Source organism: Podarcis pityusensis (genome assembly GCF_964106645.2).
Source record: "Podarcis pityusensis genome assembly, chromosome: 5".
NCBI classification, from domain to species: domain Eukaryota; kingdom Metazoa; phylum Chordata; class Lepidosauria; order Squamata; family Lacertidae; genus Podarcis; species Podarcis pityusensis.
In genome coordinates this window covers 98,849,803-98,861,894 of record NC_138032.1, presented here as the reverse complement: position 1 = coordinate 98,861,894, position 12,092 = coordinate 98,849,803, and the positions used below count along the sequence as shown (strand labels likewise).

At 44.3% G+C, this 12,092-nt stretch overlaps 2 protein-coding genes and 1 long non-coding RNA gene across 4 annotated transcripts in view; 2 read left to right on the top strand and 1 right to left on the bottom strand.

Moving 5' to 3' along the window:
- Positions 1–3,768, top strand: part of DUSP16 (dual specificity phosphatase 16) — a 46,676-nt gene extending 42,908 nt beyond the window's left edge. The window contains exons 6-7 of the mRNA XM_081005510.1: positions 950–1,073; positions 2,497–3,768. Coding sequence (XP_080861636.1) covers positions 950–1,073; positions 2,497–3,691 — 1,319 coding nt within the window. The 3' untranslated portion in view covers positions 3,692–3,768. The remainder of the gene's footprint in view (positions 1–949; positions 1,074–2,496) is intronic.
- The window catches only part of LOC308477305, a 121,354-nt gene that overhangs the window by 49,660 nt on the left and 59,602 nt on the right, over positions 1–12,092 (top strand). The window lies entirely within an intron of this gene.
- The window catches only part of BORCS5 (BLOC-1 related complex subunit 5), a 49,264-nt gene continuing 43,905 nt past the window's right edge, over positions 6,734–12,092 (bottom strand). For both annotated transcript variants that reach the window (XM_081005762.1, XM_081005761.1), the window contains one exon: positions 6,734–11,123. In XM_081005762.1, the coding sequence (XP_080861888.1) occupies positions 10,893–11,123 (231 nt within the window). In that variant the 3' untranslated portion in view covers positions 6,734–10,892. The remainder of the gene's footprint in view (positions 11,124–12,092) is intronic.

Below are 12,092 nucleotides of genomic sequence, written 5' to 3'. Positions count from 1 at the left end.
GGTCCCTGCTCCTGCCAACCTAGCAGTTTGAAAGCACGTCTAAGTGCAAGTAGATAAATAGGTACCGCTCTGGCAGGAAGGTAAACGGCATTTCCGTGTGCTGCTCTGGTTCGCCAGAAGCAGCTTAGTCATGCTGGCCACATGATCTTGGCCAATAAAACAAGATGAGTGCCGCAACCCCAGAGTCGGCCACAACTGGACCTAATGGTCAGGGGTCCCTTTAGCTTTACCTTCTTATGCACTTACTGGAGACTGTGTGTATTGCCTGAATATATACACATCTCCCAAGGCCTGTTGGTGATTATGTATATTGACTGGAAAATGTGCACAATTTCCTCTTCATGGAAGGATTATGTGCATATTCTTAATGAGTCTTGGTGCATGTGAACAATGGCTGGTGGTTATGGACATTAACTGCTCCGCCTTCATTTCCCCTCAGCGTACTTCTTCATTTTTTTCAGGTAACAATCACATTTTTTTGGACCATCTGTGCTAGTTGCCCCTCCATGTTGGCAATCTGAGTCTGGGGGCTGAGAGGGTGGAGACAAGTCAGCCCTGCAGGCATTTAGGCAGGATTATATGTATGTTAATGGATGGTGAAAAGAGGCAGCCGCTTGTCGCAAGACCTTCAATATCTCCATATCTTCAATATCTCCATAGCTTGATTTACTTAAACAGTTCCAAGGATTATTACCAGTATTCAATGCATTCTTAGGTTTTGTCATAGTTGATGGTGCTTAGCATTTCAGGATAAAACTGCACATGTGAAGCCACCATGAGAGCAGGGAGATATGCTTCTTAAAAAAACTAGTTGAAAATGGCTGTATGCTGCAATTTATGGATTTTTATTTTTGCCTGCGGATCCCTGGGAGATTAAACAGATTTTTCTCATTTTCAGCATCTTTTAGAGCACTAATGAGTGGTTTCCGTTTTCTTTCGTTTCCCACAGAAAAGGCAAAAGCCTCAAACGATCGTGTTCTAGTCCACTGTTTAGCTGGGATATCTCGCTCTGCCACCATCGCTATTGCATATATAATGAAAAGAATGGATATGTCATTAGATGAGGCCTACAGGTAAGGAAGAAGGGTCCTTTTCTTGAGGAAACCAACACTTCAAATATTCTCATGGCCTCAGCTGCTTTCAATGGTTTCAGTGTGATTGGGGCATGCATGCCCAGAAGCCGTTAAATATCCCCGATTTTGTGTTTTTCCTGGGCATTGTGTGAAACTTACCGGTAATTGGTAGCTCCTGGACTCAGCTGCTTTTTGAAAGTGAAGTCCAGGACTGTGTGTTGATGCTTGGCCCACAATGGGCCCTGCATGGATTCAGTAACGTTTATTTGATTGGGCTTCCTATGTAAGTGGAACAGTAAGTGTGCAGTAAGTACTCTACAGCAATTCTGCCAGCATCTGGGAGATATCTCCCCAGCCTTGCCATTTAGACCCCGTTTACCTTATTCTATATAACTGTAATGCAAGCCCACCTTTCTTTTCAAGGGACTATGCTGTGCACGCACCACTGTTTGTGCACCTACAAGACGAAGGTGACTGAAGTATCACCACACATACCTGTATACATACCTGTTCAAATGATCAACATTTTTTTTTAAAAAAAGCACACCATCCTAAGGAAAATGTAGAGGAGACTACTTCTGTAGCAGCTCTCCTCTTCAAGAATGAATTATTGCTATAGTGGTGAATAGGTACCTCTGTGGCAGGAAGGTAAACGGCGTTTCCATGCGCTCTGACACTCATCACGGTTCTCCATGGGCCAGCAGCGGTTTAGTCCTGCTGGCCACATGACCCAGAAAACTGTCTGTGGACAAACGCCGGCTCCCTTGGCCTCAAAGCGAGATGAGCACCACAACCCCATAATAGTTGCCTTGGACTGGACTTACCCATCCAGGGGACCTTTACCTTTACCTTTTTACATGAGGTTCTACTGGTCAAGGGGTTGGGGTTTTGCAATAGTTTCTGGTCCTTCCCAAAGACGAGTTGATTGTCCTGAGCAGGAAAACTTTCTGCATAAATTGTGCTTAGCACTGCTGCTACTGTTACAATGATGCTTCAGAATGTTCCACTAACAGAAAAGACAGCTTCCTGGTCCAGTGAGTTTGCAATCTAAATTACAAATATGAGGGAGAAGGGGATGGGGGAAATGGGTTAGTTTGTGCAAAGGCAGTTATGTGCCTAGGAGAAGATGAAGACTAAGGGGTAAAACCAACACTTTCAAGGGTAGATTGGAGGAAGAACTTTAAGGAAGGAGGATGCTCCAGCTATACGGGCTGTCAGGGTTGCTTGAGGGAATAGGAGAATTTTGGATAGCAGGAGGTGAATTTGCTTAATGTGTGCACCTTACCTTGGTCTAGCCTAGTGTGCAACACATGAGCTCTGGTCAGCCTCAGCTCATGGCTTGCATTCAGAATTCAGTTGTGGTGTCATAGGCTAATGGATTGGCTGAACTCTTTTTTTTTTATAAACACACATTTCTGTTTAGATTCGTAAAAGAGAAGAGGCCAACAATTTCTCCCAACTTCAACTTCCTTGGCCAGCTTCTAGACTTTGAGAAGAAAATCAAGAACCAAAGTGGCCAACCTGGATCCCTTAGCAAACTGAAGATTATGCATTTGGAAAAAAGCAGTGATCATGGACTGAGACTGGACAGCGGGCAGAGCAGCAGCAGCAGCAGCAGCAGCAGCAGCCTTTCCTCTTTCCCGCTCTGTGCTACATCTACCTCGGAGACTGTGGAGCAAAAGCCAGTGGAATCTGGAAACCACCCAGTTTCCCCTTTGCTGTCATCAGAGGACAGCCCATTGGTACAAGGCATAATTGGACTAAACATATCCTCGGACAAAGTTGAAGACAATAAAAGGCTAAAGCGGTCGTTTTCCTTGGATATAAAATCTGTGTCCTGTGTGGCAACCAGCACCTGTGTTGCTACTTCAGGAGAGGGCTACCCCTCCTTGGAGGACACACTGGAATATTACAAGCATTCAGCCACCTTGGAAGGTGGAGCCAAACTATGCCAGTTCTCCCCTGTACAGGAGGTCTCAGAACAGACTCCTGAAAGCAGCCCCGATAAAGAGGAAGCAAAGCTTCCAGAGAAGTCCCAGAATACCTGGCTGCTGGACAGCCACAGCAAATGGCAGCACTTGGGGAGAACCGCTAGCACCACCCAGAGGTCACTCTTGTACCCACTGCATCGAAGTGGCAGCATGGAAGACAACTATAAAACTAACTTCCTCTTTGGCCTTTCCACCAGCCAGCAGCATTTGGCCAAGTCTGCCGCTGGGCTGGGCCTGAAGGGCTGGCACTCAGACATCTTAGCCCCACAGGCTTCCGCGACACCTTTGGCCAACAGCTGGTATTTTGCTACGGACACCTCTCGCTTTTACTCTGCATCGGCTATATATGGGAGCAGCACAGCCTACTCTGCCTACAGCTGCAGCCAGCTGCCCACGGGGTGTGAGCAAGCCTATGCCGTTCGCAGGAGGGAGAAGCATGGAGACAGGGGGGACTCGCGGCGCAGCTGGCATGAGGAGAGCTCCTTTGAGAAGCAGTTCAAGAGAAGGAGCTGCCAGATGGAATTTGGGGAAAGTATCATGTCCGAGAACAGGTCCCGAGAGGAACTTGGGAAAGTGGGCAGCCAATCTAGCTTCTCAGGCAGCATGGAGATTATTGAAGTATCTTGAAGCTCTATTCTAAGATTTACATTTCTCCCTTTCTTCTGTGTCAAACAATTCCCTGTAAATCTGAAATTTGAAAAGAATGCAAATTGTGTGGCTTCAATGTGAAGGAAGTGAATAGGTTTGTGTGTGTTTGTATGTGTGCACAAGTGAAAAACTAAATGACAAGTCTAATACATGCAATGGGCAATTGCTATTTCCCTGCTCCCCTCCCTTAAGGCAGAAGGTGTAGATACTCCTAATGTTTTTATTTCCCTTAACAGCTGGGGCAGTGAGATGCAAAAAATGGTCCAACTTTACTGTGTTTTAAAAAATATTCCTTTGTAAACTAAGCAAATCTTATGGTTCATTTGAAGTAGTATTTAAACTGAACCTCACACGTGGTATTATCCACCCATTTCTTCAGCAATGCAGCTTAGACCTGGAAGGCCTTGGCATGTTTCAAGAGAGGAAAACGAATGCAGCACTCACACTGCTCAATGCTAGTGCAGTTTGACTGAAAACCTGCATGTATTTTGTCTGGATAGTTTGAATATCCAGTTAGATTGCTAAATCATATTCTTAAAATAAGAGACTTCAGCAGGTGTTTCCAGCTCCCTGTCTGTCAGTAAGTAATGCTATTTGAAAAATAGATGGCTTTTAATTGACAAGTGATGCTCTTTCAAAGGACAGATGGATTTCAAGTTCTCTACCCCATACAAATATTCTTTGGCTGGCATCAAGGATGGCATTAAATGTTTATGGTGCCCAGCATGCCTGCATCTGATTTCCAGCTTGTGCACTATTGGAGAAGCTGGTGTGTATTGAAAAATTAAGGCATCAGGTCAGAATCTAATATCTGATGTAGCCACCATTTTTGGAACAGAGAGTCTCCAATTAAACACCCCCTCAGAGCAGGTATCTGACTTCTGTCATACAACCCAGAAACATCACCATTCTCTAGAAAGGTGGTGGTGGTGGTGAAGATGAAGAAGTCAGCTGAGTATGCTTCAGTTTCTAACTTCATCAAAACTATTATCCAAGTAGCAGGTGTTTAGGTTTAAGCACTGAACAGGTCAGTAGAGAAATACAATTGCAGACAGGTGTGTTAAGATTTTAGGATAGATTTTAAATGTTGCCAAATAACGACCTATCCCTAACTGCATAAAATATTTACCTGTGGCAGGAACAACTGATGGCAAAACTGAGCTTTTTTGTAGGGGGAGCAAAAAGAGGCAAAGGGGTGGAGCTTTTGTTTTTGTTTTGTTCAAAACTAAATTCAACTAGGTGGTGCCCTTCAGCTTTCCAAGAAAGTTTGGTAGCACTGTTTTCAGTGCAGGCTGCTGCTCTTAAAGAGAAGGGCTTTCTACTTCGGAGAAGAGATCGTGCTCTTCATTCTCCCCTCTACAAATGTTTATTTTCAACTCTAGGTCCAAGGGGTTGAAACTCTACCTAACTCTGTGTCATGTACTCTAGTTTCATATGAGAATGTATGATTACACTGGCATTTGGCTCATTCAAAAATTGAAGGGACAGTACAAAAAGCATTAATGCTCAGTGGTTATGAGATACAGTACAAAAAGACACTAGTTGTGAGGGGAACATGGACACTTTGTTTCACCAATCACTGTTTCCATGCATAGTGCAGCCTTTTAGGAATGCCATTCACTGCTGATTCTGCCACAAATGTATTTTGCCAAATAACACCTAGGGATTTTTTTGGTACCCCTTGCTGAAAACGAAGTATAAACTGTCTGTGCTGAAGAAGCAAGGATCAAAGGGCCTGTGATGCATTGCTGTCCTTGTAAAAAAGAGGATATTGGAGAAACTGGTGGAATCAAAATCAAACTGATCAGAGCTTTCACAACTAGATTGAGTTGCTAGTAAGTGTGTAGTATCAACCCCAGTTGCACATCAGACTTCAAGTGTAATCTTATTTCAACTTTATTAGGACACAATCATATGCATTACTAGGAGGGTTTAGTTTGTGCTTCCACATGGATGGATCTAACACTGGATCAAAGAATTACATGGATTATATCAGAAGAAACCATATACATACTACTTCTAAGTGGAGGCTGATGGTTGAAAACTAACCCAGGACATCCCCAGTTCAAATCTTACCTCCACCATGAAGAAGGAGGAGGAGGAGGAGGAGGAGGAGTTCGGATTTGATATCCCGCTTTATCACTACCCAAAGGAGTCTCAAAGCGGCTAACATTCTCCTTTCCCTTCCTCCCCCACAACAAACACTCTGTGAGGTGAGTGGGGCTGAGAGACTTCAGAGAAGTGTGACTAGCCCAAGGTCACCCAGCAGCTGCATGTGCAGGAGTGGAGACGCGAACCCGGTTCCCCAGATTACGAGTCTACCGCTCTTAACCACTACACCACACTGGCTCTCATGAGGCTGACAAAGCCTCAATCTTACCCTTAGCACCTTAACTGCAATATGGGGATGCTAACTGCCTACCTTGCTAGGATGTCAGAGTTACTGTAACCACGTATAAGAAGTGTTAATATTAAGTCTTAATTGGTCCTATACTATCTGTCTATTCCATGTGATTCCCTTATCTAAACTATGAGTGGACAAAAGAGCAAATCAAAAATATGGTCAAGATCAAATTTTAAAGGCAAAATGGCTTCTGAACTGCAACCCCTCCCCTCAGCCATTGGTGTCAGTGGGCACTCCAACGCCATGCAGGTAGCCTTCCCTTTAACATCACTCTGGGGAGATCAGTAGCATGAGCACACATCACTACTGAGTCCAGGATCAGTCTGTACTTAGCCCAATTTTATAATATACAAATACTTAAAATATTTCTTTTAAGCACAGGTCAGCAACTGGCAGACACAAAGCCAAATCCAGCCAACTAAGAAACACCATCTTACTCCCAATTGTCAAGTCAGGGGGAAGTGAAGTGTGGGGAACAACTGGAGTGATAGCAACAGGACTTCAGGGGACTCTGTTTTTGGGAAATGGTGGGAGTAAGGAGGGTTTTCCATCTGCTGATAGAACAGCTGGGCTGTTTCTTAAAAAACAAACACCAGAAACACAACCCAGAAGAAAGCTGGCATGTCACATGTCCTTTAATTAATAATAAAACCAAACAGTAATAAATATTCCCAGCTGAAATAACATTGTGTTAGAGTAGCATCTACATCTTGCAATGTAATGCAAGACCCATCAAATTTGTACAAGTTGCATTGCAATAAAAGGAAACTACACAGTGCACCTGACACAAAGCTGTCAGAAACTGCTTCACCACCACTGATTCCCCCTTCTCTATTTCCAAGGCCTAAAAATATGAACACATTAGACGTCCAAATGTGCACCTTCAGCAAGCACTTAAAAACCCTGGAGAACGCTGCACATCTGCCTGGGGGGGTTCCCTGAAGTTTCTGGGACATGTTCTAGAGCACAGTTTTCATAAGTGTCAGACAGAACTGTGGGGGCAGAAATTATAGCATAGGATCACATTTCACAGACCCCTGGAGGGACAACTTCCCCAAAAGGAAATTCCACTTTGAAAACCACTGATCTAGGAAAAGCAGGCAAGCAATGTGTTTTCACTGCAGAGCATTTTAACATCTGAGTACCCTAGCAAGCCAAGTCTCAGTAAGGATCACCTACAGGTTTTCCTCAGAATTAAATTATTACAGTAGATAACAGTTGTGCTCAAAAGTGCAAATGCAGATTGAGAAAATGGTTAGAGAGATGCATTCCTACCTGCATTCCAACTGGATAGAAATATGCTTAAAATTTAAGAGTGATGAGGTTGCATCATAGCCAAATACACACTGCAAAGCAGATATGCTTTCCGGGTTCCCAATCCAGTCTGGAAATCTGCATATGGCATCTCTCTTGCTAGCTCACGAGGGGCATATCGGCTGCTTGGACCGAAATACCCACCTGCCTTGATGGTTCGCTAACTACATAACTCTTTGCACTTTTACGCAGGAGTCCAATGCACAATATATTTGTGCATGTTACATTTTCTACTGCTATTACACATAATTAAATGGAACACTGTGCCAAATTTGGCTCTCAACAGGTCCAATACAATTCAGTGTATTTCAGGAATTCAGTGCGTTTGCCTACCAAGTTCCACCCTGGTGGACAGATTTGTGAATACATACTTGGAGCAGAATGAGTAATGAAGACATTTATTTCCCCCCTCCATACTTTAAGGCTTCAATCCTGTACCCACTTACCTGAAAAGTAAGAGCCATTGAACCAAATGAGGCTTACTTTTGAGTAGACATGACTTGCAGTGAAAATAGCTCAAAGGTTTTCCTGACTAGAACTGTAGTCAATAAAGCAAGCAGAACTGGTCCCCCAAAATGAGAAACAAAGTGGTGTGATAACATTTGCCTAGAGCACAGCTTTTAGAATAATGCGTCCAAAGAACATGTTATCAGCCTTCAGTGTATGCCTTTGACTACCAGTGCTGGAATCTGGCAACACTGAGCATATTGTTCCAAATATGGCTTTAGCATTTCAAAGGCCAGCTGGTCTGCTAAATGCTATTTCTTAGCTAGAGTTGTGTTGTACTACAAAAAGTGTAATGCAGAAATAACACTAACTTGCATCCATTTTTAAGAGACCAGGCCATATTTTGAAAGTAAAGCAATCAGAATATGACATTAGAATCTTCTAGAACTACAGCTGAACCCTTTCCCCACTTTTGGTTGCATCTGGGGGTTTTTGCAACACCTTGGCAGCCATCCATGTAAGATTGCTTATTAATTTATTTACCATACTAATTTTCAACCAAAATAGTTATTTAAAATTAATAAGCAATTGTGCCAACAGAATAATGCAGAAGGCAAAAATATAAAACAATGGCACAGTTGTCAAACTCCAAAACTATCAGGTAAAATCAAAGAAAAAAGGCATAATAAAATACTTCCCTCTAAAAGAAGGGAGGGCAGGAGTGTGCCAACCAGGATTCAAGGGGGCATGAACTACATAACTCAAGGGTTGTTTTTGAAAAGGACCTGATGAATAGCTTCTTTGGAAAAAGCATTCCTTAAAATAAGATGTTGCATGTGTAGGCGCTGTGTGGAACTTCTGTTAGCTGAAGAAGCACTCTGTCGCTGACCTCGAACCACAGACTGCTCATGTGTATTTGGGTAAAAGCTCTCCTACTATTCATAATCATTTCTGATAGTTAAGCATAGCCCTTTTTAGACATTTTCCTCTCACTTCCTTAATCATGATTTAGTGGTTGCTTCTCCTTTTCAAAGGAAGAGTGCACACTTCTGAGAACAAGTGGTTACATATACATATACCACTGGAAACATATACCGTAGTAAGAGCTGTAGGAGACAGACTTTGCCAATCCCTTCTTCAGCCTTGGAGCAATACAGCAGATTTCCTTTTTCCTCACCAGGAGTCCCTTCTCCAGTGGCTACGGCCACGTAGACCCTACTACCACAGAGAGGAGTATCAAGTGTCTTCTTTTTCCTTTTCACTCTTGGATTCATCTCTCAAGCTAAGTAATAACAGATAAAAGCATCTTTCCATTCCTTCCTTCAAAGACTTGGAGATAAGAGGGAATTCGAGTGTGCCAGAACAAAACTGGATAATATGACAATATTAGGATTCCTCAGACCCAGCCAGCAAAGGAATCACATAGGGAAAACAAAGCGGCAATCGCTCCAGTTGGTCAAGCAGCTACATACACAGACTGAAGACTTCAGTGGTATTTTCCACACTAGTGTACTACATAGGCTTGGATCAAAATCAAGTGCTTTACATAAATAAAAGTGTTTGAAATGCAGAAGGCAACTCTGAAATAGCCTCCAAACCCTTTTTAATTCTAGGCACAGCACAGCTTCAAAGCCGCACCAGAATTGCAGAGCAGGAGACATCAGTCCAAACTAACATGGTTAGTTAGTTCAGGTTGCCCCTGAACTGAGACCATAAAGCAGCCATCTTTGGAGAGATTCAACTGCAAACAGCAAGGTGGCATTTTTATGGCATACCTCTGAGGTGCCTTTGGCATATGAGCCAACCTGTCCCAGCTTAGCAGGCTTTACAGTTTCCTTTGGATATGGACATAACCTTGCCTCGTCATGCTTTATCCATTGTGTTAAGAATCATCTGGCAAAGCAAATGAATAGGATAGGGCAAGAGGCACTCCTTTCATTCAGGTGTTGGAAACACCAGCCTAAACCATCACCCAAGCTCTAGCTCTGCTGCCTGCAAAGCTGTGATAGTCACATAGCTCAAGCAGTTGCACATTTAATAGCCCTATAAAATAAGAAGCCAATTTAAAGAAAAACCCTAAAGGAGGGAGATCCTGCCCACCACCACAGGTCAACAACAGGTGGGAAAGATGACTCACCTATCAATCACCAGATTGACTTATGACTTCATATGATTGGCAGGCAGGTTGTCTCACCCCTCTGTCAAAGTCCCTTCCACAGCGCTTCTCAAGTGCCTGACAGCTTACTGGTTATTGGGCGCTTGGGAATCACAGCACAAGGGGGTTTGCCCTATAATTGTGCAAAGCACTTAGCACAGGATGGCAATGCTGTTTTCTACAGAGACTGGCTGTGTGAACAAGTTGCAAAGCTGAATCTAGCCATGTCTCTACCTGCCCCACACATGATGTGCAGGTGGACATGGTTTAGGGGAAATGGCCTCATGGCCCAAACTGGGACCCTGCTCTAGAACAATGACCATCAAACTTCCTCTTCTCTGTGTTTTTCACACTCATGTGTATGCTGGAATTGCTAGGAGTGAGTTGTAGAATTCAGGTGTGTTAGAGAGGAAGGCTGGCAATGATGGTGAAGCTCTTGTGGGCAGTTTGTTTGCCAACACCAATCTTACAAGAAACAGTTGAAAAACTACATTAGAGCATGCCCCAGAATCCTCTGCAGCTGGAAGGATTCCTCAGTAAGCACACTAATGTGCACAACAGTAGAGGAAGGATGTGAAGGTTTAAGGATGTGAAGGTTTAAATCTGAACCTTGTTAAAGCGATGTTTTGGTGGGTGGAGGCAGTGGTGGCAAGCAGCTGGGAGCAGGAGAGGTAAGAAATGGCATTTCATTCCAAGTTGATGTGTGTATTTAACATTTCCTGCAAGCCAAACACAGTCTTTCTGCCTAACACAGAACTGATACCTCTGCTCTACTCACTCAGGCTTGTGAAGCGTGTTCCAAGTAAGTTCCTTATCAAGTAGGGTCCAGGAAAAAGATGACTGAAGGCTGTATCAGAAAGCTACAGCTTGAGCTCCCTGTCAGGGCTCATGGTGAACGGTTCCAGCCTCTCGCTCTCAGGCAGCAGGGCATTCAGTCTCTCCATCAGGGGAATGGTCAGGTCGACGCCCATCTGGATGCGACGCAAGATGGCAGACATCTCATTGACCTTCTGGATCTGCTCAGCGTATTTGGCATATCTTTTCTGGCGCTCCTGCATTAAGCTGTAGAGGGTTTCTACTGAAAGATCCATCTGTTTACAAAAACAACAAGACGGTTGTGTTCAATTAGTCACCTCTTGGAGGAACGAGATGTTCTTTCCATGGACTGTGGGTGTGGAGCCAATTGTGGCCCCTGAGACTTTTCCTCAGCCCTCCATCTCTCCCAGGGGTGAGCTGTACCAGGCCAGGCACAGCAGTAAGGAATCTCCAGTCGGCAGCCCTAATGAGTCCTGCCAGGTCCCATTTGGCCCACGAAGCTGTTTGGGGCCAAAGAGGGGTTGCGGGCACTGCTGATCACTGGTCCCTACAAAGCCCTAAGCACAGCACTTTGCAAGCACCAACAATCAGCTGATAACACACACACTAGGAAATGTCTTCAAAATTAACCAGGAAATAAATCCTTTCTCCAGACAATTGAGAAAAGACTTTCTGGTTCACTCTGAAGCCATTTCCCACCCGCACTTGCCCTGGTAAAGGGATTTTGTAACCGGCCCATCTCAACCACAGCCTGCTCCTCACAATACGGATATACTAGAGGTGTGGGCAGGTGGGTGTGCATGAGGAGAGGAGTGCAGAAAGTTCCTGATTTTTGCATGACTGGAATGTAGCCAACTGTACAGAGGCAATAGTTGCTGCCATTTTTCTGCTCGCTTTTATAATAATAATAATAATAATAATAATAATAATAATAATTTATTTATACCCCGCCCATCTGGCTGGGTCCCCCCAGCCACTCTCCAAGCGAGAGATAACCAGAGCATGCACCACTCTGGCGAGACAGTCTGCGGGCAGGGAGGGTCTCAGCCTGCGTACCAGATGGAGCTGCCCTGGACACAGAGTTGACCTGCACCTCCATGGACAGCTGCGAGTCCAGAATGACTCCCAGGCTGCGCACCTGGTCCTTCAGGGCCACAGTTACCCCATTCAGGACCAGGAAGTCCCTCACACCTGTCCGCTTCCTGTCTTGTCAGGATTCAACCTCAATCTGTAAGCCGCCATCC